The sequence below is a fragment of the Megalops cyprinoides genome, chromosome 19 (assembly GCF_013368585.1).
Source record: "Megalops cyprinoides isolate fMegCyp1 chromosome 19, fMegCyp1.pri, whole genome shotgun sequence".
Classification (NCBI taxonomy): domain Eukaryota; kingdom Metazoa; phylum Chordata; class Actinopteri; order Elopiformes; family Megalopidae; genus Megalops; species Megalops cyprinoides.
In genome coordinates, this window is record NC_050601.1 from 9072377 (window position 1) to 9100045 (window position 27669).

The window sequence follows — 27669 nt, forward strand, 5'->3', positions numbered from 1 at the left end:
ATATTTTGCTGTTGATTTCTAGTTATGTCTATAGCTCTATAGCTATGACTTCAAAGAATATGTACTGGCAATGGGAAGATCTTTTTAATTGTCCACATAAAACAAATGTTTGTTGTCAGTAATGCGGAGCTATAAAACCCAGCCTTTGATTTGTCTGAATTTATCCACAACACATTTTATTGAATGAAAAACACAAGGTTTGTCCTTAATCTGTGCATGTCAGTAAGTGTTTAAAAATTCCCTTTGAAAAATTCTTCCAATCTGAACACCACCTTTAAAGTCCAACTAAGTAAACAAGTAAACTCTGAATGCACAAAAATGACATAAAATTCACGCATGTCAGTGGTTGGGTAATTTCTATAATCACATCAAGCATGTTTTGTGGAAATTGTCCCCCCCCCCCAAAAAAAAAAATAACAGATTGTGGAAAAACTCATGTGCTGTACAAGAAGCGCCTGCATTTTGGACTGAAGCCCTGCACCCCTGGGACGCTACTGTGTTAGACTGCTGTGACGCAGTGAGGTCACTGTCTCCATAGAAGCGGTGATTACAATTGCAGGCTAGAAACCCGTATGATCGGACACATCCCTTGAGTCTCCGCTGTCTCCTGGCTGTCTTAAGGTACTCTTAAGAGACACTTGCTGGCTGGAGCCAAGCGCGGTCTCGCAAATGCTGGTGTTGGAGTACCAGTCGGAGAAGCGGTCCTCCAGCACGCTGCACATGGTCTCTTTGTGTTGGGTGGACCTCGGCCTCTTCAAGGAGAGCAGTGTTGGCAGGGCGTTGGAGGAGGAGGATCGGAAGAAGGAGAGGAACCTCTGGCGGTACTTGCTCCTGATGACTTTGGCCGAGCGGTAGAGGTCTCCGATGAAGCAATAGCAGATGGGGTTCAGACTGGAGTTGGTGAGGCCCAGCCACTCGGCAAAAGGCCGTAGCTGGAGGATCCAGGGCGGGGGGTGCACCTCGTGGTCGATCCAGATGTCAGCCACGTAGAGCGGAAGCCAGGAGACGGCAAACAGCAGCACCAGGGCCACCACCATTTTGGCAATCTTCTTGCGCACCTTCAGGCGGGAGGAATGCGCGGCCTGGCCACGGGGGTCGAATTCGGCAAAGTGGTGTGAGGCGCACCACAGCTTGCGCCCCGTCAGGCAGCTGATGGTCAGGTTGAAGGTTACTGGCAGGCAGTAGAGGGCGACGAAGAGCAGCACGTTGTAGACCTGCTTCATCCTGGCCTGCGGCCAGATCTCCCTGCAGATGGGGAACACGAAGGGCAGGTCCTCGATGGGTCGGAACTCGTCCCGCTGGTTCATGAAGACCAGGGGCGAGCATATGCCGGAGGAAAAGACCCACACCACCACGATGGTCCAGAAGATCTTCCGCCGGGTGAAGAAGGACCGGGCATTCAGGGGGCTGTGGACACTGTAGTAGCGGTTGACGCTGATGACGGTCAGGCTGAGGACGCTGGCCGACACGGACACAGCCTGGGTGAAGGGCACCGCCCTGCAGAGGAAGTCCCCGTACACCCAGACGGTGTAGATCTTGTGGCCGAGAGTGATGGGCATGCAGACGCACACCACCATCAGGTCGCACACGGCCAGGTTGATCAGGAGGCTCCGGGTGGCGCTCACGCCCGGCAGCCTCTTGCTTCGCCTGCTGGTCAGCACTTTGATGGACATGATGTTCCCGATGAACCCCACCACAAAGGACAGTACATACATCACGGTGAGGGCGATGGTGGTGGGCTCCTGGATCGTCAATAGGAGCAGTCTCTCCAGCTCAGTGTTCTCCTGCTGGAATGAGTCAACGCTGGAGTTCTCGTAGGGCAGCGAAGGGGAGAACTGCAGCTGCACTCCAGGGTGATCTGAAGACACATTCATTTTGCCTCTACGTGATGTTCCAAAGCATGACTGCTGATCGCTTAGCTTGTGACTTAAGCAACTCCACTGGCTGGCTGAAAGGATTTTGCCTTAGCGTCACCCTTTGTATTGGTCTCGAATCTCATGCATGAGCCATTGGAGTGTGAGTGGTCTGGTGCGTCAAGCTGGAACAAAGAAAAATGTGTTAGGCTTTTCCTGACCTTCTCTCAAAATCCATATATATATATATATATATATATATATATATATATATGTAAAGGTTATTATAAATTATGCTAAATTTTCCACAAGAAATGAATAAAAATGTTGTGAGCAAAAAACATGACATTCTTATATATATATATATATATATATATATATACATATAACATGACAGTCTTATATATATACTACATACACACATATTATTTATTCTGCAAAGACTGTCATGTTTTTTGCTCACAACATTTTTATTCATTTCTTGTGGAAAATTTAGCGTCATTTATAATAACCTTTTTTTACAACTGAAAGTCCTGTAGAAATATTCAGTTATAAGTAAGCTGATCAATTCCTATTTGGCTCAGTGCTGCTAAGTTTAGATTTTATTTGTCCCATTACAAAACGTTTGTAGATTGAGACTATGAGGTGACTGTGTTATCGGTGACAAATACATTAAGTGTATAAGATATAATAACGGCAGTGCTTCATATTGTCTTTATCAGATTGTGAAATTGACTATTGCACCAACCTTCTCCATTAGTTAAAGCACACCTGATTATTCACTGGTTTGAAATCGAATGTAATAGGAAATGAATCAATGACACGTTCGGACAACATATTACTGAGCATAGCCTATAAAGGCAAACGAAATGATATCGTACAATCGTGTTCCTTGATCGAATTCTATGATAATTCTATACACTACCAATAAGTCGAACAATTCCGTGTAGTATCCTCATTTCTACAATAAAACCAAAAATCTTTTAAAAACGAAAAGCTTACAATATTATTGGAAATGTACCATCTACTTTCTATATATTCAAAAGAAATGAATTATTTAAAAAGGAAGAATGACTTGCCTGCATACCCATGATGTTAAACAGAATCCTCCAAAATAACGGTAGCATGTTCTTTGTCATTTGTTGTCATACAAAAATTGTGTGACTAAGTGAGCATCTCCCATAGTCCAGGCTTGTTGGTGTGCACCTGTCGTTTCAGAATGATTGCGTGTCTTGACTCACACAGGACTGTCGAAGAGTCGTTTTCCCACCGCTGCAAGGAAAGAGGTGTGCTCCTTATTGCGCAAAGGTACCTCTGATTCTGGAAAGCAGCGTTTTAGACGTGCTGTTCCTTACTGCGTAAATGCGGCTCACATGTTTCGATAGCAGCCACACGTTTCCCGACAGCTTTCACTGAGATAAGTTAGAGCAGAGAATATATGCGGGAAAGTAATTTTTATTCTATGATAAGGTGTAAATTGCTTCGAGAGTCGTAAGGCAGTCGAGGGAAATTTAAACATAAGGTTTGTACTTTTTGGATACCACTTAAACAGGGAATGCATTTTGAAAAAAAAAGTGCATGTTTAGCCCAATTATGTGATGAGGAATATACAATATCGCCCATGTGAAAAGATATCATTGACGGTTGAAATTTTATGATTTTATTACCTCGTGGCCAACAGAAACTGATTATATGGTTCAAATGCGCAGATCATGCAAAACGCGCTATCAAATGATATTAAGAATGCCAATGCACTCCTATACCTTTGCACCTGTTAAACCCAGATTTTCTGGGATTAGTCATCGACTGACGGCAAGCCATCTGCCCAACCTGTTTTCATATTGCATTCCACTCCATCTGGCGTCACACTTTTCTGAAAGCATTTTTTAGAGAAACCACTCAGTTCTGCTTTTCATCAGAAGTGCAACAAACATTACCGGGTGGAGGTTTTGGGGTCTAGTACTCCTGCCAGACCTGCTAACCTAAAACAATTTAGTCTAAATCGCTGGTCTTCCTTAATGTGTGAATGTAAACCTTTCTAAATTGTACTTTTAACCCCTCCGAGGGGGTAAATGTTGTTGCTGGCTACATTCCGCTTCCCTGAAGACAGAGTAGCCCCCATTCTGTCTAAACTGAGGCTGACAGCAGACTTGTTTACTCCAGAGTCACATATCACTGCATTAATAAACTCATTGATTTTGCTTTAATTTCTACAACAAATCAACATATAGGACTTATGTAAAAGGTAAATATCTGAATACAGATACAGAAAGTAGAATGTTGGTGTCCTTCTCACTGTTATACATTTCATGCCCCAGTATATTCGTAGCATTCCTGTTTTAGGGACCAGTAACTGTTTTTTTATAATAACAAATGTATTGCATTTTTACTCTTGTGATGCATGCTGTTCTTATGCAGAGCAAGTGGGATTAAAATATCGGACACTGATAGATTTAGGATATAAACATCATTTCTGTTCTTGTTTAGCTACCTTTGTAACAACAGGATATGTACCATAGTGTATTGATGCTGCAGGTACCCAGCTCTTGAAATGATTCTTAGATGCTTACAATCAGCTTCTGACATCATTAACTTCATTAATATTATGATTTTTTTTTTTTGAAGAAAAAGTTTTAAATGGTTGTTTAATTCATTTTGGATGTATATAGGAGGATGGGGTGTTTGTGTGTGTGTGTGTGTGTGTGGAGGGGGGGCATCATAAATTGAACAACTAAATGAAGCATGAAATGAAGAAATATTAAAAGAAAGTTCCCATTATTTGCCGTTTTATAGTTTAATTTTATCACATATCCAGTGTCTGTTCTCTTCTGTGTTGTCCTGTTGCACTGAAACGTAGATTCGCGCTCACGCAACACACGTTCTGCGTTATGCAACCTCCATCAGTTTGTTGCTGTTAGTACTAGTGATTCAAGACGTTTGCTGGCTCAAATGCTGGATTTGGCACTGCTGCTGTATCCTGGGGCTGTTAATACCCTTGACCTGAAATGCTTCAGTACATGACCAGCGGCATTAAAAGGTCATATATGTATACAGTGAGATATATAATATGTCCTAGATAAGGGTGTCTGCTAAATAAATGAGCAGCAGTGTTTTGGCTCCTCAGCTGTGCTGTGCTGATGGCTCATTTGGAGCTGTCCTTTCAGCACTAGTGGTGTCAGCTGCAGGACAGCAGGCGTTCTGACAGTGCAGTCCTGGCAATGAGACATTCTGTGGTTTCAATATGAATTTGCTGACCGTGTTTTGTACATTTGTGTACAGATGTTACCCCTTCATGCTTTCCTTTGCATAATCATAGGATGTGAAATGCCCTATAGCCAGTGCCAAATTATCTTTTTTTGCCAAATAGTTGGATCAAAGGACTTCATCCCCTACATTACCCCAAAGAGGAGATATTTATGCTTCTTGTGAAGGGTGGGTCCCTCTCTTTTGAGCTATTCTATAATACACCAGCTTCAGCATAACCATTCTATGCCAACTCCTCTTTTGGCGTATCATTACTGTGCTTGTCACACTGTTTATACCTTCCGTGATGTTGGCTGGGATGTACACATGTGTTTATATTGGTTTTGTATTGAATATTGCCATTGAGTGTTGTTTTGCTGTTGGGATAAGGGGGTGAATCTGAGCCACAACGACATCAGTTCCACATGAAAGGTTATTATAAAAATGAGCACTGGCACACTTGAATATACTGCCATGGACAAAAAGTAAACATATTACTTACTGGTCGAGCTGGCATCAACATGCAAAGCCTGTGGTGCATTTCTTTTCAGTGTGTTACATTGATATTGAGAATTTTTCTAATGGTGAATGTGTTAATGAATCTACATTTATTCAAGATAAAAAATGGAAATAGGAAATATAAGTATTCCTTTCAAAAGTGAAAAACTGAAACTGAACTATATTAATTTTTAAGTATGCCAAACAGATTATTAGTATGGACAAACCTGAAATTATGATTCTTAAACGACAATCGTGACAACTCCCAATAGGACCAAATGGTGGAGTTTATTTAAAGAGATTTTTTTTTTTTTAAAAAATGGCCTTTGGATGAGATATTTTAACACTGCTGTTGAAATGCTGATGACTGTAAGGAAAATCAACATTCACACATCTCCGGGCAAATTTCAGTCAGAGGAGATTAACGTCATGATTAAAGGTTCATAAACAAAAAGAAAAAAATTCTGACGTTTAGTAATTCACACTGTGAACAAACAAAAGCTTACTTAGCAAACTTTGTTAAGGGGGCCTTGCTTGTAAAACATGGACACCCCCTTTGTTTTGTTTCAATAAAAAGGTTTCTTGGTGATCTCTAATGAGGTGATATTGATGTCGTTTGCCACCTGCACTTTGGTGATGGTCTTCAGGTCTTCAATGCGGTGCTTATACTGCATTATCTTCGTGTCATCGATGTAAACATGGAAGTTTTCATTGTCGGAGTAAATTTCGATCTGCGGGAGGTGGAAATTTCAGATCAAGCTTGTGTTCCCTGTAATGCAGGCTCTGCTTGCTCTTACTTTGACGTGGATGAAGGTAAGATGTGTGAAATGAACTTTAGCACAGGTGTTCCAGAGACACGGTTCTGGACCCCTACTGTCTATCCTGAGTTTAGATTTTAGGAAGCCCTTGTTCACACGGCTCAACATAAAACTAATGCAACTTCCAGAATCCATCTGGATCTATCCTGTGAATATGGTTAGTGCCTTTATAAAGCATAGTCTTACTTTTTTTTTTGCTTTTTCTCCAGAGCATTTTTTGATCATTCTGTTGATGAGAAATCCGGATTATTCCACTCATTCTTTTGGGAATTCCACTCAGTACAGAAACATAAAGCAAATTAGTGGTAATTAAGAAAGGAAAGATTTATGTATGTATTTAGGAATGGTGTCGAACTGTGAACTAGAGGTTGCTCCATTCCCAGATGGGGAATTGCTGTTATACCCTTGGGTGAGGTACTTAACCTTCAGGAAATTTTCAGCTGTATAAACAGATGGTAAAAGACAAGCTATGTGTGTTGTATCTTCCTAGGATGTCTTCCTCTCCTATTTGTGGAAATAGTGACCTTGCCAATGAAAAAGTACGCTACCTGGAAGGGCTCCTCAGTTCCAAAAGGGAAGTTGGTACACCGTTCCTCCTGTCCCCAGTGGTTGGACATGAAGGAGTTGCACACGATGTCTGACTCATCAAAGCGAGGGTTGAAGTGGAAGGCTATTCTGTCGTCTCTATCACACATGAAGTTGATCTCAAATCTGAAAAGTACAAGATGTGCACAAAATACTTTGTACAATATTAAGGCTAAGGCACCAGGGAAACAGATCACTAAATCTGGAAAGAGGCACAGTATTTAAAATGACAGTAAGGTTAAAATGACTGTTACGAATGTGTGATGCAGAAACACACTTCTGCCTCAATACTTACATATTATGTTGACTCAGGAATTGTCTGCCCTCTCTGTACGCACATGAGGTAAGTATCATAGTTTGACATTTTTCCTTTTGTCTTCAGCCCACATTGTTTTAATTTAATCTTAAAATTGTTATTTGTGGGTTACTATATAGCATCTGGAAAATTTGAATGCAAAGTATATTCCATGTAATGACTTTTGGCACTGATGCCTGCAAATTGTAACTGATTGGGCTTTCTTGCAATATCTCCCCTACAGTGTGATTTTTCCGTTACTGCGTATTTGGTTTGCTTGATGATTCTTTGTGCACCACACTGCCGGACATGTCTGGTTTGCTATCTTACTTATTTGCATTGCATGCATCAGAGTGTGCATAGGATACAGCCAGATAAAGCCTGCCTCATGACTAATTTAAATCCAGTATTGTCTTTGATCATGAAAAGATTCTTCTCTTATAATGTGCACTGTGATGGGTTTCATGGGGATCTGTGCAAAGGCACTGCGACGTATAATGAAGCATTACTTCCTGCCTCATCATCATGCAGTGCGTGTAAGGTAATGGACTGCACTGAAAGGGCACAGTGGGTTTTTTTTTCACCCAAACACCTTCCCTGAGTTTTATTTTCAAATGTTTTTTTACATAGCTTACGTTAGCCTATTCTCAATCAATTTTACATGAAGATAGAAAGGTGAAGCATGTATTGTATTTTTAAGAGAATTGATTTTAAGTGCCTTTTAACCTAATGAACCTGCAGAAATTGGCTTTGTCACTCTTCCGGACTATAGCTGTTGCTTCCTGTATGTTGTACTCCCAGTGGCCTTAGCTGGAGGCTCAATTCCTGTATTAATAGTTCCACTAAGAAATGGCCCAGTCATGATGTGCAAAAGCCATTGTGGTGGAAACAATTTCCATTTACGCCGGTGACCTTGGAGAAATACAGCCAGAAGTAAATGGGACATTGATTCCTCTTTAGTTATGGTGGTATGTTCTTCACTGATTGCTCACTGCTCTTATTGGTCATTGCTCTTATCGCTTAGTGTTCTTATTGCTCTCATTGGTCATTTCGAAAGGGGGTGCTTCATACCCCCTGCTGCCCAGAATAAATTTATAGCATTAAAGGAGGCATGCAATGTGAAAAAAACAAAGAATGGTATTTTAATTGGTAACGGTGTCAGGTTTGCATTCTTCACTTCTGTGAGTTGAGTGTACATGCAGACATGTCAGCACAGTTATGAAAAGCTTGCTAACCATTATCAGTTTAGCTGATGTTTTGTAACGTGATCCCACTGACTTTAACTGACCATTTACAAAAGCTCTGCTGCTAAGTATGCTGTTATTGATTAAATAATCTTTTCTAAGATTATACACCAAAAGAACAAAAAGGCTTTAATTCATTACTCTGAGAGTATTAAAGGGGTAACAGTTAATCCAAATTGAAAACAATACAAAATGGCATTCAGAGAGTTGTGATACTAAGCAAGGTGATATTGACTGAGTTCGCCAGCAAGTGCTGGTATGTCCTTGTACAAGTATATATAATGGTGTAAATACATATTTTAAATGTCATATTTTTGGCACTCATCAAAAATATATTTTATTTTGGCCACATATTCGAATAAACAATACTTTTCCATGAGGGAGTGCAGATCCAAATCCTTATACTGTCAGAGTGAGCCTTTGAATGTCTGATGCCTTGAAAATGTTCTTGAAAAATACCAGACTTCTAATTTTAAAATGCTTTCCATAAGTAACATATAATGCAGAGAACTGTCAATGACATGATAACAATATCACTATTGTATCACTACTCAATACTTACTAAGAAGAATATATTTTAGGTATAAAATACAGTTACCTAGAATTGACAGAGTCTGTTTCTTACTTGTCTGTACCAGCAGTCATGCCCTTGGTGAAACTCCTATGATTTATTCAAGACAGGATACTTACTTATTCGCCTCAGAGGGTGGCTCTCCTTTCAGAATGATGCTCCATCCTGGGCACAGGCCATCAGGGCAGGACGCCTCAAACTGAGAGATCAAGCGGTCAGTCAGTGCCATTGTTTGAGTAAATGGCTGGCAATGATGAGGTTTACCAAAACCGGAGAGGGGCAGAGCTTATGAACTCTTTGTCATGAGTGCAGAGAAGGCATTGGTGAGAAACTGAGTCTGGCAGTCAGAGTCGTGCTGGCGCTGATGTGCGCTGACATTGCTGTCTGTTCAATGCTACTGATAGATCTTTCACCATTTGGTAACTGTGCAATAACACTCTCAGAAATGGTCTTCAGAAGGCTGACTCATGACCTAGCTCCATCAACGGAAGCGCTCTTAGCAGAAATGTACAACACATGTCCTCTGGAGAGACACACAGTTATACCTTCTCCTTTTGCCATAACTGAACCTGCAATTGACTTTAGGTCGGTTAGCTCTGCCTCAGCTACTACTCCCATGACTAACGTGTGCTTATTTATTCCAACAAAAGACAGGAGCAATTATTGCAGCCTTCATAGGTGTGGTCTTACAACCAAATGTGTGAATGTATATCTTACTTGGGGTCTCCTTATCTGAATAGAGTTATTTTGGGAGGCTTGGAAGTTACTTGATTCATATAAGGAAACCCCATGCAAAATGTACACATATGTATTGTATGTTTAGCCTGGTGTTTCCTTATCTGAGTTAAATAACCTTCAGACACTAAAGATCAATGCAAATTTACTACAGTTAACTGTGGAACAACACAACTAGAACATCACTACTTTTCTTTTGTTGTGAAAAATGTCCAGGTGCACTCTACAGCTCTGCAGTTGAGGACTGTATTTGCAGGTAATATTTCAAACTCTTGTATTTATTTAATATATTAGGTATACTCTTCATCACAGTGAATTTCACTAAACATAAAGCATGACAAATTCCATAAACCTAAGCATTTCAGTTGTGATGAAATGATTCATGTTTGATATCCACACAGTGAAGAAGCTGTAGGGACAAAACTGAAGATGTTTGACAGAATGTGACAAAATTCACCTCAGCCCTGTGAAAGGTCTGGATGAATAAAAGAATTTCTAAAAGGCTTGATTCTGCCACCAAATTGAAGCTTTGCTTACATCTTACAAAATCTGTGAGGAAAACAGCTCAGCGCAGCCAAGTCCCTCGCACTGCTGGTGAGAATCATTTCAGATCCTTACCCGTAAAGTCATCTTGTCTGTGGTGTCTCTGCTCTCCCCCAGTCTGATTCCAGGACTCTGAGCTGACACAGGCGGGAGCCAAGGGAGTCCTTTAAAGAGCCGACTGAGACCACGTGAGTGATGGGCTTTACTGGGATAAGGACAGTCAAAGGCCATTGTCTGAGTTCATTCTGGGCCACCTCTGTCCATCCACTCCACAGTGTGTGACAAGGGCCTTTGTGTTTCTCTGTGTTGATTGCCTTCACAATGTTTTGGTTTTTCCAATGTGCTGCAGGTCCTGTAACACAGCATATTTTGAGAAAACAAATGTTGTGACTTAATTCACTGATGTATTTTTATGTAAAGCAGTTAGTAGGGTTAAAAACCCCTCAAACCTAACGTTGGTCCTCTGTTTGAAAATGATGCAGAAAATAGCCATGCTGTCCCAAATCACAGTAAGTATCATGGTATGACACTGAACATGTGCTATGCGCTGTGTCTAAAATGTATTATTTACAGTTTTCCAGCTGTTGCTTTTCACCCACAGCAAGAGTTAAATTAATGGAGATCATTGTGTTTTTCTAAGAAATTGATCCAACAAATCTAATCTGGGTATTAAACCAATACAGTCTGTTGTTCTTCACTTTGAGTGATGCATTTAAGCATTTGTTACAGTTTTTTTGCCCAGTATTGTTAACTGTTTAATATTGTTTCAGTGATAGCTGTATCATGATAAAGTGCAAGTGGTCTCAAACATCTATTACTCATTGTAAAGTACAGCTGCCACACCTAGATGGAAGTGTCTATGATGACTACAAAAGCACAGGAATCACCAAACATATTATATTATGCCTAATGCAATTACTTTATGTGTACAAAATCAATGATTCCATGGTCATAAGCATTGTTTGGACTGCAAACTGGGAAAATTATTAGTAATTTGTACACACCATGCATAATCTTGATATCTAATAATATTGCTCCATAGACTGAAATATTGCAAATAATACAGAGTAATGGTTAATTGTGCATTACTAATTTTGTTCAAATCAGCTGTCATAGGACACTAAGAAGCATTTTTCTCTTCCGACTAACAGAAGAAATTTTCCCCTTGAGTGACAACTTTTTCTAATTATCTGGGGCAATGGTCACGTCATTATTTATAGTGTCAATTAGCTACACAGTAGCAGCACAAGGATAAGTGCAAGAGGCAAGTCACTTAAGACTTGGGAGATGTCCCTATCGGCCCATGTAAAGGCCACCTACAGGGAAAATGGCTTGATTAGGCCATATCTTGGTTCAAAGAGATTTTTTGAGGCTTTCTCATTAGCCAGGTTTCAGTGCTGGTCTGATATTTATCCATTTCCTAGCATAGCCTTTAGAGAATGAAGAGGTGACATAGCTTTTTTATATTTAGTCACTGGAGCTTGCCATATCGATCTGTGTCTGGCTTGGGTCGCCCGTGAATGCAGATGTCTTGGAGACATCGTTTAAGTGAATGCCGAAAAATACAACGATCGCACAGCCTACGTCAAACCCTCGCTTCTGGAAAGCCTGTGCACTGTATGGACAAAAAAACGCTTACGGCGAAAACGGCGGTGTAAACAACACACGACGCAGGGGGGGTGTGTTTGTATGCGTGTGTGGCGCGTGACGCTTTGTTGGTGATGTTTTTTGGACCCTGATCCCTGGGATTAGAAAGGCTGCGCGGGTGTCTGTTTGGGTTTCACACCTCGCCGAATCTGCCTGCCCTTTGGAATTTCCTGTCTCTATTCGAGTATAATACTGTCCGAAGTTCATTAATCTTTTGCACTTCGATCTGCTTACAGTTGCAAATGCTCCACATTTTTTGGCACCTGCATTTTTCAAGTTGGGTTTCAACAGATTATTTTTATTGACATGTATCTTTTAGTGTAAAGTGAAATTAACTGCTGTTGTAATGAAATTAATAATGTGGTTTGATTGATTTCTTCATTTTTATTTATACCTATAAGTGACATCTGTGGTTATTTTTTAGTTGTACTGCAGGCTGTCTCTCTTTTTTTTACCAGTCTGTCTGGCACATCTCACAAGAACACCATCTAATCACACAAGATTGCATCAATACATAATGTGCTTTGTCCTTAACTTGTACTAATAAATGCAAACAAGTATTAACATTTTCCTTATTCGCACACCAATCCATCTTAATTTCTTTGATCACTGTTTAGTACAAAATGCATTGTGGGTAGATATAATCTGGGCCTCATTAAATATATTCTTTCACTGTGATCTTACCTGTTATCTTGTGTCATTTCCTCTCTGCCTTTCACCTTGTTCACATACTGCACCTCTTTGGGCGTTCTGTTTCCTGACTATGTAACGTTGTAGATCAGTGCTCTGTGAAAATAATGTCACTCTGCCAGAGGCTCTGGTTCCTGGCCATCAGTAGATCCCAGTATAGAGGCTGATTTGGGTCATCTTCCCTGAAGGTCTGCCGTTTGGCTGTGGATCACCACAGACTGAATGTAGCCTTGTCATTGGTATTTTTCCTCTGTGCATGCCTCATACATGCCTCTTAAACCATTTCACACTCTGTCCTTAATTTAATCAATTTATAAGGCTGCTTCAATGCAGTTAGCCATGTATTGACAGGCATTCAGTATTTCAGGGACTGGAATAAAAAAAAAAACTGTCAAGACTGTAGTTTGCCAGCAACATGGTAGCCTTTCCTGAATCTATTGTGTGGTCATTTTGAAGTCCACCCTTGTTCTCAGTGGTCAGCTCAGTGAAAGATGCATGATGTGGAAGATGAAAGGCAAGCACAGAGGGTCATTACTCTGCTGTCAGAAGCACTGTGGAAGCCCCGTGCTGCTTTATACTACATTACATTCTGTATCTGAGCATCTGTGCCTCAAGCCGTGCTCACATCAGCCATGAAAATTCTGCTCCGCCCCTCTAGGAGGGTGTCTGAGAAGCACAGAACTTTGGGGTTGAAAAAATAGTGGAAAATTGGCAAGTGGGTTGTGTCTAGTTGCTAGGCAACTACATTTTTGAAAATCAAATCCAAGATTTGGAACTTTTATTGCGACATCATGTGATCAATGATACAGCATGCAGTGCCAGAAAGCTGAAAAAAATTGCTTCAGCATAGGTTCTGTCCTGTTGTTGCCTTCTTTATGACCAAATAATGTAACATGGCAGGCTGGGAAAAATCATGTAATTAAAAACTGTACCAGCGCACTGATATGAAGGTCTTAATAAATAATTCTATTAAGGGAGCTAAACAGGTTCACAATGTTTTTCCACCAGGGGATGTCTGAGCTCTCTGGTCAAAACTGTTAACTTGGTTATGTTGATGAGACAACACTGGTTTCGTAGCCTTGTGAATGTAGTGTGAATGGAGCTGAAACCAGAAGGTTGTAGTTTTGTTCCTCAAAGGAGCCTTATGGTTGAAAAATAGTGTCCATTTGCTTTATACAAGGGACTGCAGATTACAGTGAAGTCCTGGGGGATTGACCCTATGATGAACTGGCATTCTGATTCTGGCTGAAATTAGAATAAGCGGAGATCCCACGAGCAGACTCAGTAACAGTATCATGTTGAGCAGCTCATTTTCATTTACACCTGTGGATACAGTGTATCCTGATTCAATGAGTCCATTTTCTATCAGAAAGACTGGCCAAACAAACAGTATGGGAAAAGGTACCATGTGACATTGAAGCAGTGATGTATTGATGTGGTGGATATGATGTTGAACTGTTTTAGAGATATTGTTGAGATGTGTTCTGTACTGGCATTGCTACAAAACAATTTAGTCCGTAACCCTGATTGACTTTTATTCCTTTTTTTTTTGAGTTGTCCGTTTCTATGGTAATGGGGGTACGTTCGATCAGAAATGGTGATGTTGAATTTATTCACCGAGTTTATCAGAAGGCCAATGCCAATAACTATAGTTATTGGCCTTGAATAAGGATATGCTTTGTACATTTGAAGAGTGCTTCAGATTGCTGTCAAAGTGAGCCTTTCACAGAGAGAACTGAAAGCTTTATATTTCGTTACAAACCATTTTACAAGTTTGAATCATGCTTGTTATATATATCACATAATTTTCTGTTCTAACTGTAAATAAATTGACTATATCTGCCTGACTATGTCATTTGTGGCAACAATCAATAATACATTCAGAATAGTACCATGATTGACTTGTCTGGCTGTGCAGATATATTCATTCATATACAGTGTCTGTGTGATTGATATACATGCATGTGATCAACTACACCACTCTTTTGGGACTACACATGTATGGTGGAGGTGAATATAGAGCTGTCCAGGGTGCTGAACTGTCCATTTGTCCAGCTAGGTGTACTAAAGTAGTACTATAGTACTAGAGTGTAGTGTAATAGAAGCCATTTTAGGTACATTCAGGTGTACTGATATGTTGACAAATCCATCAAAAATGAGTCATTCACCATTCCCTAATGATGAAACTTGTATTTCTGTTCAGTAGAATATTAGGAATTCAAATTTTGTATTACATTATTGTCATTCAGATTTCAGAAGACATTCTTATCCAGAGAAACTTACATATTGCATTTGATATTGTTCTTGTCTCTTAGTGTCTTCATTGTGTTGTGTCGAACTGTTGTATTGTCACCGTGGGCCTGAGAGAAACGCGATTTCAATCCTCCGTATGTCCTGTGCATATTGGAGAATTGACAATAAAGTTGACTTTGACTTTTGACTTTGAATTCACTTTGAATTCACATTCATATGTTGCAATTTTACATATCATCCAGTTATACAGCTGGATATTTACTATGGCAATTTTGGGTGAAGTACTTTGCCCAAGGGTGCAAAGGCAATGCCCTGGTGGGGAATCAAACTGGCGACTCTTCAGTGACAAGACCTACTCATTACCACTGTGCCACACTGCTGCACATTTTAAAAGGTAGAAATAGGATATTGGATGTTTTATTTCATTAAGAAATATTAAAAAGTGAATTATTTATTACAGTACTCAGGGAAGCTGTGCTCTTCTGTCTTTACATCTGTGGACAGTGCTGCCAGGCCTCACCTGGAAATATTTCTGCTCAGGGCCATGCTGGGTTTAAATATTAATTATAGTATTTTGAAATAAAGATTCGGCAGAGTGATCTTCAGGCTACCCTTTCAGAGAAACACGGGAGGGCCATTTTATTTCTAACAGTATTAAAATCCCATGCACCTGCTTCCTCTTTGGTCAGCTATTTCCAGCATTCACCCCCCCCCCCCCCCCCATTTCCACTTCACTCCTCTGCTTTATGCTGCTGGTGTTGTCACAGGGTTCAGGAAGCTAGTATTAATAGCCAGTTGCGATGCCCAAGACGTTTTAAAATATGGTTCCAGTTGACACCTTAAAGATATTTTACTTTGAATGGGAATAGATTTTCACAAAATTTGATATTGTGATGCATACAAATAAAAACATATGATACTTTAAGAAAAAAGGATTGGAATTTATGATAGAGTAGGCCTCTATAATCAGTATTAACTAAGATCAATTGGGCATGTGATCTATAGACAAAAAGCACAACTTTGGCTAGATCAAGATCCACACTATACCCAAAGTACATACATTTATTCATCTATTACTTTTCAGTAGATATGAATTTCCACACAATCAAAACATGAAGAGTGCATTTGATATGGTTAAAGTGGTACTTATTTGGCTTGGAGTTTGATGAAGGGATTGCACCTGGCTGTGGGCCGAGGTTGATGACTCCCTATTTGGACATCATAAATATGGAAAAGAAACATGGAAATAGGGTGGCTGATTTATGCTGTGATGAGATGGTGTGGAAAGGATGGTAAGTGGTATTTTTATAGTTTTGGATGGGATTGCTTTGTCTACATTGGTCAAAAAACCCCAGAAAAGATTCTCTTCCCAAATCATTGTTTGAAACTTCAGTAAACTAATTAAAGAACCATACATCTCTTTTAGGCTGGTTGTAATTGGATTGTAGATATTAAATAAGTTAAGTTATCAAGATGAATATGCTGTGCATATTGTTCTGCACAAAATGATTCATTACACTGTTAGAGTTGGTCACAGCAATAACTCCCCCTAGTGGAACACTTTAGAACATACTCCTTTCTCTGGTTTTGAAAACTCATTGGTGGGCATGTGGCAGGACTTTTTTTTTTTTAATAAATCTAGTATATTTATTTAATATTTATATTTATTTATATAGTTTTCATATAAACAATAAACCTTTCGAAAGGACAGAAAAATAATTCGCTGGTCAGGTATTTTATCATACAGTACAGCAAGCAAAGCTGAAATCCTTAAAATATAAAATATAAAAAATATAAAATATTCATCCTGAAAACAAATCATAGTTTCATTCCTCTGACACAATGAAGAAAGCAGACCAACAAATCTCCAAGGATCTAGGCGTTTGGATTGTGGTTATCAATCTGTTCTCATTCAGAGTAAAATATTTCCCCAAAATTGAAATAAGTTCATTCAAATTATGGGCATGATGATGAAATGGTATACCTCGTACATTATACAAAGACAACAAAAGTCAAAAGGGTGAATTAATTCGATTTATTTGTACATAATCCATGCAAACATATCATTGTTCCTATTTTAAGTGTCAAAACTCTCCAGTTGCACCAACCAAATTTCACACAGAGCAACAGATGTTTTAGCTGTTGATATGATGTCTACCCAATGCAAGCGCATGGTTTTCAAATTATACATAATTATTCCAAATTAGGTGGAATGCAATGTCATTCCTCATAGTTAGATCTCAATTGTGAGACCTTGAGAACTTGTTTAACACCATGTGATTTTTTTTTTCATTTAAGAGAAAAAAATCTTCTACCAGCAGAGGGTGGTAAAGCTCTACTTTCATCTATGTAATGATAGGAGAGGACATACAGTACCTGTATATATCAGTACTGTATTGTGCCTGATGAAAAACAATATATTGCTAACAAAACATTTAGTTTATATGAAAAGAGTAAAGGCTACAATGAGCCTTAATGATGATTTGAATATTTTTGTTATCTTTTTGAAGATTATCTCACTTTGCAGAATATATCTGGGATCATATATCTCAGATATAAGGTAACAACCCCTCCACATTTTTAAAAGTACAGCTCTTTCTATGCTGCATTTGTGCATGAGTTTAAATTCCTAATGCTTGTGCTAAGTGGCTAAACGTGGCAATGGGTAGAGTATGCATTCAGCAGTGGTGGTGTGTAGCTAGCATAGTGGTAGGGAATCTATCCTGCCAGCAATGACAAAAATGTAAAAAAAAATGATGCTGATTCAGGGTAATTCAACTGCAATTCCATAAATATGTTTGCTGTTTCTTGATTTTACCAAAGTAGAAGCCACTATATTTCATTACTGAAAACAGTAATAATTGAATATAATTGAACCCATCAATTAAGAAGTGCATTTTTATCATTAATGCTAATGTACTTTTTTATTCATATATTATATATTTGGCATTCTATATTAGTTTCGCAGGTTCATTATTTGCTTTTACCATCGTTTTGTCTTAATGCTTACCTCATTGTGAAACACTTTCAGCTGCAACTTATTGTATGAAAGGTGTTACACAAATAAAATGTACAGTAGTAGTAATTTACATGATTAGGTCTTAAAAATGCATTTTCTGGCGATTGGTAATAATAGAGCAGAGTAATAATAGAGTAATTTTGTCATTTAGCAGATGCTTTTATCTAGAGCCACTTGCAGTGTGCAAATATGAAGTGCATTTAACAAAACAGCATGAAATGTTGTACAAATGTGCATGGTCCAACAGGTTAGTGAAACACAATATCTCCATTATTATGAGAACGAAAAACAACTAAACTACAAAAAAAAAAAAACTACAAACAAAACTACTATTTATAAAAAAATGACATAAATGGGGAATAAGATCACCCTAGGCTAAGGGAAATGAGGTGCAGTTTGAAGAGGTGGGTCTTTAGTCTGTGATGGAATGTGGCTAGCAATTCAGCTGTTCTGACCACAACAGGAAGCTCATTCCACCACATAAGGGATATTACCAGTATTAACAATATTTACAGTGGGATTATAACTCAGTCATTCAAACGTAATTTAATGGGGAGACTATAAATGGCATGTGAATACACTGAAAAATTATTTCATTTCAAAGGTACGCTGTACTAGCAAAAAAAAAAAAAAACACTCTGTAAAAATAATAAACAAAATGTTAAAATCTCACGGTAACGAAAGACTGGAAAGCACGCAAATCTCTGCAATCTAAGTTCACCCCATGTCACACATGGCCTGCATCTGACTTCTGGACAAAAAACACAGGCGCACACGCCACTCCTAAAGGGTTGAGGCTCCTTCTTCTGAATGTCCAGTGCAGTGTAATGAAAGACAGAGAAGTGCCATTGTCCCAGACGAGCAGGGTGTCGATGGCGTCCACCATGCATGGGAATGAACAGGCCGGTCCCTCGGGCAGCGCACACACACCGCTAAGCCGGCGTGCCCCTGTGATATGCTTTAATAGCTGCGGCGTCAGCATTAACATAATGATGTCTGGGGTCTTCCTTTCCCAGCGCCCTTTGAGAGGCAGGTCACATGCTGAGGCATACTCACAATGCAGTGGATGTAAATGAGCCTCCATCTTTGATCTCAGAGCAGGGGGGTCCCCCTGCTCCGTCCAGAGCCTGACGTGGTACGAATCGTTAAGTGGTCCCCGGCAACCAGGCTGGGGGCGCGGAGTTTGGGCACAGGGTTGTCACTTGTACCGTGGCGACAATGGCCTGCATTCCTCAGTCCCCAGCGCTTTGTGAAGGCACAGAGGGATTGTGCGAAAAGAGGAACTGAGAAAAATTCTTTTTTCTTTTTTTTTTTTGAACTTTCAAAATGATTTTGAGTGTGATGCTAGGAAACATGCTTGTATGATATTATGGCATTATGACTTTGCCAAGTCAGGCTACATAATGTTCTGTTAAAAACAATAGTATATACAAAGTTTCTTCATTGTTCTACTGTGACTTCCTTTCATTTCTTATTTACAGCATGTCTCTAACCATACGCAAAAACACGATCATAAACAAACTCTATTTCACACCACTTCTGTCTTTTAAACTCTGTAATAGTGAAACAAAGGGGAGTTATCACCACATACCATAACCTCTTCAGATCAACCACCAACCACAACAGCAGTGTGGTAAACACCAAGCTGCCAAATGTTTGCAAACCAGTGCAACCCACTGTTTCATTAGGCGACAGTAAAGTCATTGGAAGGATATGAGCATGCTTTATTACTGTTGGTATAATAGTGGTTTATTTTTGCACTATAGGCACCAATTAAACAGCAAGTTTGAGCCAAATGCCCGTGTCTTCTTTAGATTTGTCTGTGAGAGAAGTGAGAAAAGATGAAAACGGGCTCTGTTTTATTGGTAGGACATTGCTCTCCCTCCCTACCTCCTTAAGGTGTGATTGTAACGCTTATCACTGGTCAGACCACTCCACTCTATTTTAATTTATAATTGAAGCACACTGTTATACAGTGATGAGACACACTTTGAGTCTGGGCAATGAAAATCACACACACACAGACACAGACATACACCCACATACGCAAACACACACACACGTGCAGGCACTGCAAATAATTCCAGACCGGGGCTCTTGTGGGCTCCATTGTAATCTCCAGCTGCTCAGTTTATGCCATCACAATGCAGGGGCCGGGAGCAGGGCTACAGCACACAGACTGCAGGGCCAGTCACCTGCTGAACTCTCCCAGTCCTGCACCCATCTCCATCCAAACCCCCCCAGGACCATCTGAGGATCAAACACACCATGATGGCTGCAATGAAAACAATCAGACAATCCATATGTGTGTTTTGGAGTATGAATGTGGTCATTGAAATGTCCTGATGGCCGCTGTGTGCATCAGAGCCCCTGCCATTTGGCAAAGCGTTTCTCACTAAGTCATGACAGATTGGTGTAGGGAGATATGCAGGGCCATGCTGTTGATTTTCCGCTGAACTCTCCCATGCGGTGCACTTTGTCTTGTGCTCTCTTGGGCTAAGCAGACTCCTCCATTTCAACATTGTGCTGTTGCTTGTTTCTTAGTTGAAGGAAAGGTGTGGAGCTTTTTTGTCCACAAATGGACAAAAGTCATAAATACGTTTACTCATGGCTAGACACAGAATGATGTGATTTTCTGCAGAGAAAATCAACTTTTGAGTGTCCTGTGGATACCCCTTCATGATGGGGGAGTGTGTGTCTGTGTGTAACTCTGCATGTGTGTGTGACATCATTTGTCATATAGTCCACAGCTACGCTGAAAGAAAACATTTTCATGATTCACTGGGAGGCAGTTATACATAACAGAGGGATGTAGGATTACTGCAAAGATTACAGCCTGTGTGGTACGTGTGTGTTAAGAAAATCTGTGATGAAAGACAACTTCTTTTTTCTCTCCTCAGTTGGTGTGACACTGAAGTGACCCCCTGTGGAGTGAGGTGGGGAGGTCGAGGTCACTAAACCTAGCCGACAGGAGTCTGTGCCCCCAGCCATTGCTTGTTCAGAGAAAGTGATCTGACCCCCCATAAGGTCACATGCTCAGAACTCAACATCGATATAAAAGGAGGATGAGACAGTTCAATTAAGTGAGTTTTCCTTCCAAATTCAACACATATGGTTTGGTTTTGTCTATTAAAAGCCCAGTTGCCCTTGAGAGAACATTACGGCTGTGACTGAGAGATTTAAAGAAATTACAGACTGAATGGATATGACAGTATCACTTTAAATTACTTTAAATCAGATTTAGTAAACATTTTGAATTTTCTCCTGTGGTTACAGTTGAAAACAACTTGCGGAATGATGTTATTTGTTGGAATGTCATTGATGAGTCTTTTCATAAACGGGATAATCCAGTTTGTCAGGCATCAGTGAAGCTTCTGTTATTGATGGTGGTTTTCTGACCAAGTTACCATACATAGTTTTACTCCATGGGAATAATCAAGCCATGTTCATATAATGAAAAACTGTTTATATTTGTATAAACACAGAGTGATGGTTATATCTGAATACATCTATTGGAGAGAATAAGTTAATATTAGAAAGTAACCTAAAAGATTCTACTGACGCTACTACACATGCTCACTACGTATATTTTTAAGATTTACCTTTACGATCCGTAACCTATGATCTTTATTGTATTCCTTGTTAAGATTAATGATGTTTATAGATACTGTTCCACATTATCAAGAGAATACTACACAGTCAACATCCTGCTTAGCCAGAGAAGCCAGGAAAAGGAGATCTCCCGTTAAATAACCTAAGGAGGACACACAAATATTCTACACTGTACAGTCTACTGCTTGCGTGTTCATCTTCGTTTTCAATGGTACATTATAGATTTCATTCACTCCCTCATTTTGCAGCCAACACAAACCTTACAGTTATCAGGCAAGGGAACCCACAGACTTAAGTTCAGGTTACATCCCCGAAGACTTTCACTCTTTTGAGGGACCATTTTGCCTTTTTATTTGAATTATCATGACTGACTGTTTACAGACCTCATATGGCCCTTAATCTGAATGCAGAAATCAATATAGTTACATGTTCCCACTTTGGGTTCTTCCAAGGAAACAAAACATGCTTCCCCTTGCTCTGTCTTTTGTAATATGAGGCAATGTTTTGACTAGAAGCAGAAACAGAAAAGTTCACTGTGACAGGACTCATTTGCATGTAGTGGACATTTTAAAGCCCTTCTGTTACGAGTCCACCTTCTGTTATGAGTCATTTTATCTGAAGACCAGTCAGCATGCTTAAGAAAAATAAGAGGCCCTATTATTGCTTGCTCAATAGAAAGAATTCATATTTTGTATATGTTTGTGTGTTTACCGAGGGACTATCATAAAATAGTGTTTTTCGTTGCTCTTTACCAGGGGTCTTATCTGCTGCCAATACACAAGGAGCAGGATTCACCTCATGTAATAAAAACAATTTATGCTCAGCTGATAAGGTTCTTTGGTCGATGGAACAGACACATAGATGGTGATAGTGGCCCATGCTTCCAGAGATAGCATGCAGAACAAAGCCAGGGTGTTAACATTCTTTCTGCTCCTTGTACAGCCAGCTACCACAAGTGCTGCACCCTCAGAGAGTTCCAGTAAGATTAAACTCAGAGTCTCTTAAGATCTGACAAGTATGAGTGGTACTTATTTCACTGTTTAGATAAAACTTTAGAACTTGTGTTACCCAAACTATGAAGTTGGAAGTCATACATTAATATCTCATCAAAGACGCATTTTATAATAGGCACATCTTGGATCTTTTTTATACATAGGAGGAATATGTTTAAATTAAACACAAGCTTTGACATCAAATTGCAAGCGTGTGCTGTTTTCCTCTCCTGTTGTAGTAATGCGGTACTACCTATTCTCTCACAGCTAGAAAAACCACTACAGCATCAGCTTGCTGTGAACCCTGATAATTTTACATTTCAAAACAGCCTGGCTGTTTTTGTAAGCACAAAAGACCCACGGAGGCTTGTAAAACCAAACTGGTGTCTTATAAAATCCAAAGCCAGCTCTAAAAAGAAGGATTTCATTTTTCATGAAACTGCAGCTGAAATCTCAACATGGACATAAATCATTCATCCACAGATCACAGCCAACTTAAAAATACCTATGAAATATAATAAGTATAAAATGTTCAAAATGAAAATATAAATAAATACACTGATTTGAATGTAAGCATTTTGAGATGTCAATCACTGGGCATTGAAAATCAATGAAACGTAAGAGAAATATGATAAACTTACATAGTAAAAACTATACATTTACTGTTTCTTCTGTTGTCTTCAAGCAACTCAATGACTTCAAAAGGACACTCAGAAAGATGCAAAGGAAAATATATAACAGCTGGGTCACAGGGATGAGAACTCTGATTTGACTCCATACAGAAAAAATTAGAAATGCTGAACACTGGATTTATAATATGCATGTGTGTTACTGATGTTTGACTGGCAATCATATGGCCATCTCTTTTAGAAACATTACGTTTACAGACCAGAATACCGATTGGGAAATAAATCTATTTAGCATGCACATTATATAACATTTAAGCACTAATGAAACACACAAGTGAGGCTTGAGCTGGAATGGTATGTTCTTTGAGCTCTGAGCTTTGAGCTTTGCACATCCTTCATATCTAAGCTATTGTCAAGCTATCATGGGGATGAACCCACCATTTATCTGGTTCCTTGCATTGCGGTCATTTTTCAGATTGAGTCCAGTGCTTCTGTGTTTACATCTGACTTGAAGGTATCAGTTGACAGTGATACCTAACCCATAACACGTGTCATAACTCATGTTCTGCCATCTCCCGAGGGCTCACCTCTTCAGACTGCAAGTTGGTAATATGACAACCTATGGGACATTATAGAAATGTATCGATTTTAGATTTGGATGGCGGAGGAATTCACTCTTCTGAGTGCCAATCTAGTTTTTAGTACTGGCCAGAGAGAGTAAAGTGATTTATACTGTAATTCGGTTGCTAAAGTTATTTGTATTATTTGTACTGGGCACTGTATTGTATAACAATCTTTGAGCTACTCTGTATATGAGTTTCTGTTACATAAATAAATAATCGATCTGGGTTGAGTTTGCCACCTCCTCCTAAGGCTTCTGCCCAGTTTGTTTTTGTTATACTTTATTACACGGTTTTGTTATGCTTTATTACTATAGGAAAATAATATTTTAGTTTGACAAAAATTAAATGCTATTGTATATAGATCCTGGGGAGGATGTGGGGAGGGGGTCAGTGGGGCTTTGGCAGGATGTGTTGTGACAACTGTACCTCTGCAGGGTTCTCAGGGCGGGGCTGCTGTCTGTCCTACAAATAAATCCCCCCCCCCCACTATCAACAAGCCCCAGTCCCCATTGTCTGTTTTTTTTCTGGCTTCAAAAAACAATTACCAGTAGCAATGCTTCCAGAGTGAGGCTTCATTAAATATAAAATGGATGAGGCTGTCATGTATTTTCAATCTCTCACCGATCTGAGAGAATCAGGTTTTTGCAAGAGTCGGTGACTGACAGGTCACAGTTGCTACTCTCATTTTCATGCCCAGCAGCGTGATAAAGTAGCTAATGCAACTGAATCTGTAAATAAAAAGTTGTAGATTAAAATCTTGGGTGGGGCACTGCTACTAAACCCTTGAGCAAGGTATTTAATTTGAATTTATATCCAGCTGCATAGCTGTGTACAGTGTATGGACAATTTAAGCACATAAAGCAGGCCAATTTAAGAAAATAAATAATGTCGTGTTTTGCTAACCAATTCACAGCCCTACCAATACGGTTACGGAATGTTAGTAAGTAAGGTCTAAATGAGGTGATAGCCATCAATCCATGACCCTATCAAAAGAGACGCTGGTTGAGAAGGCTAACAGTTCTGTTTGGTTAGCTTGAAAAGTCCATCTCAGCGAAGTTAGTGGCAGAAAGGAAAACAGAGACCTTGTGGTGGCCCAGCAGGAGTCCCAGCATGAATGAGATGCTTTGCAGCGCGGCACTGGGCCTTTATTTATGTTTGTTTGGAAACGCCGACTCACACAAACTGTTTTGCAGCAGTAAAGTGGCCGGTAATGGCTTGTCCAGATGTGTTTTCCAGCGCACTCCAGGGAGTCGGCTCAGTGCTGCCGCGCCACTCTAAGCTCCCTGTCACCACATAGACAGACGCCCATCCCTGATGTTGCAGGGCTCCGAGTCTCCTTCTGAAGGACCGGTGCGTGACTTTTCCTATTACGGCATGTAATCACAAATTATCTGGATTATGGGGCATTTGGATGAATTAAGATTGTTATTTTTGTAGTTTTAGTGAAATTAAGGACAAGCTGACAAAACTTAAAGTGCTCCAAGAGCTGCTCCATGAAAAATTATCAGCAGTTTATTTACTTATTACTTTTTTGTGATTACCACTTAAGATGCATATCTAAGCAAAACTGAAAAGTTTCTGGAAAAAGTGGAAAAAAGCATTTGAGAATATATCTCAAGGGGAGGACTTTTGCTCTACTCATCACACATCAAGTGTATGGCCCTTAAAACGCATAAACACTAAGTAGGCCTATGTCCAATCACTTTCCTTGGGTTTAAACTTCTAATATAACCAACCAAGGTGGTTCTAGTACTTCTATACATTCTGAGATTTTGTTCAGAGTATTAAATGAATCACAGATGGAACAGTCATCTTTGGTGAGGTGAAGATATGGTGAATATTCTCAGCTCCACTGGTGCTCAGGCTTCATGTGCCTTGGTAGTATGGTCAGCGGCAGTGCAGGGGCTTATGGGTAAAGAATTGCAGGAGACTGTAAATAGAGGTGGAGAGCCTGAATGGAAAAATCTCATGTCACACCTTCTGGAATATGTGAGGATTTTACACCGGCCAGCGTAGTGTTGCGCTCCCATCCTATCATCTATTTCCGTCTCTCCAGATTAGATACCTCTCACACCTCCTCGAGTTCGGCAGACCCACGTGTTCCACATCAGACCGACACTGTGTTCCTGTCATCCTTTTAACTAGCAGCATGCTTTCACAGCTTCACTGCTGCACAGACAAAGCCTTTTAATCACCTTGCGTGTAGACAGGCTAATCCTCCATGTTTGTCTTTGAAACTAAAATAATTTCAGCCCCTCCATGCGATATCATTCTTTTACAGAGAACAAAAATATTTATCATTATTGTCTGTATTATTCACTCTCAATTTAATACCCTCACTGTTTTACAGAAGGTTGGGACAGCTTACAATTGCTTTATCCTCAAGATATCTATTATTTATTTGCAATGGTTATGCACATACCATTTAGTCAGCCATATTAAGATGGATACAAGTTTACAACTGCTTATTAATTCATTGTGCACTGTACTTTTTAAATGACTGTGATAAATATAACTTTTAGTATTCTGGCAATTTGCATTGAAACTGTATTTCATTCTGAGTAGATGTATATTAAATTAAATATTTGATACGCTCAGGCTTTTGAGGAGCTGCACGCTCACGACATAATATTTCTGCAATTATAAGCTTTGCGAATGTATAGCCTCATTTTTAATGTCTGTCAACAGAGACAGTAAATCTCCAGGCAACAAAAGGTCTTCTGAGGGACCATGATGGGTGAGCGGAGGGTCACTCTCCACATCTGTTCAAGCCATCAGCCCTGGAGACATACTGGAAAACACACGCAACTCCTATTCTTAATCCAGGGCCGTGCTTCGGAGCTCCTGTTTTATAACATGGCCAGCTTCCAGTTAATTGGGAGAAAAATATATGCGCTCATTGTTTTGTGAATCAATGAATAAGGTGATGAATGTCTTGCTGAAAGAAGATCAATGAGCTTGGCAGATATGGCTGATTAGGATAACTCCTGAGAGCGTTAGTCAAGGTGCAGAGGTCTCTGGTTCAACCGGGCTGGGCATGTGTAAAGGCATGAGGTTAACATCTTAAATGATTTTAAATGTTTTTGCAGATACATGCGTTTCCCAGTTGTTTTTCCACGCCAAGTTATATGTTTATGCCTCTGTTCACAGTCAGTTTGGAGGATGAGGAATTTCAGCTGAATTAAAAAATGCCCATAATATTCCAAATATTACTATTTAATTTTTATACTTTCTGTAGAGCATGGCAAGTGATCAAAGCTAATTAAAATCAAAGTGGAGTTTGAATCCAGTGTAAGACTAATCACATTCTGATTACAATCTGTCTGTTTAATTTTGAAATCATGCTACATTTCCACTGTAAAAGTTTGATTCCTTGAGCAATGAAATATGAAATGCAGACTGAGAACTGCATAGAAGTCAGATTTGTTTAGTTTAGTTATGCTACTGTATCTTGGTGTTACTATGGATCTTTTACATTTGTCAAGTTGTGTCTACACAGTAGCAAGCTAATTTTCAGTAGGTAAGACTCATACTACAAGTAACACTAATAATACAGACAAATATGTTATCAAAAGCTCAGTTTGATTCCAAACCACTGCTCTGAGGCATCATTAAACTTAATTCAAAGGACGAATACGTGTTCAGCATACTCTCAGCCAATGATATGAAACCTGCGTATTTGTTTTGAGATCTGGAAAGTTCTGAAAATTCTCCCACAGGACAGACTAATATCATAAACAAGAAAAGTTTCAACTTGTGGACTTTCGGTTCTCTCATTTTGAAACGGAGCGTAGCTGCTCAGACCTCCTGCCTGAACTC

General features: G+C 39.6%; 2 protein-coding genes across 2 annotated transcripts; both read right to left on the reverse strand.

Moving 5' to 3' along the window:
• Window positions 1-560: 560 nt before the first annotated feature.
• LOC118794571 (gastrin/cholecystokinin type B receptor) lies at window positions 561-1874 on the reverse strand. The gene has a single exon (XM_036552830.1). It carries the CDS (start codon window positions 1872-1874, stop codon window positions 561-563), a length of 1314 nt encoding a protein of 437 aa, XP_036408723.1.
• Window positions 1875-6160: 4286 nt separating this feature from the next.
• Window positions 6161-10472, reverse strand: grifin (galectin-related inter-fiber protein). Its single transcript, XM_036552191.1, has 4 exons — window positions 10461-10472; window positions 9227-9306; window positions 6961-7123; window positions 6161-6325 (listed from the first exon to the last, which is right to left on the reverse strand). The coding sequence occupies exons 1-4, from the start codon at window positions 10470-10472 to the stop codon at window positions 6161-6163; spliced, it is 420 nt and encodes a 139-aa protein (XP_036408084.1).
• Between the last annotated feature and the right edge of the window lie 17197 nt (window positions 10473-27669).

Coding starts and splice junctions, on each gene's coding strand:
- grifin (XM_036552191.1), bottom strand. Junction 7,124..9,226: donor CCACCCTCTGAGGCGAATAA/GTAAGTATCCTG, acceptor TGTACTTTTCAG/ATTTGAGATCAACTTCATGT. Junction 6,326..6,960: donor GAACTGAGGAGCCCTTCCAG/GTAGCGTACTTT, acceptor CACCTCCCGCAG/ATCGAAATTTACTCCGACAA.
- LOC118794571 (XM_036552830.1), bottom strand. CDS start 1,874: ATGAATGTGTCTTCAGATCACCCTGGAGTGCAGCTGCAGTTCTCCCCT.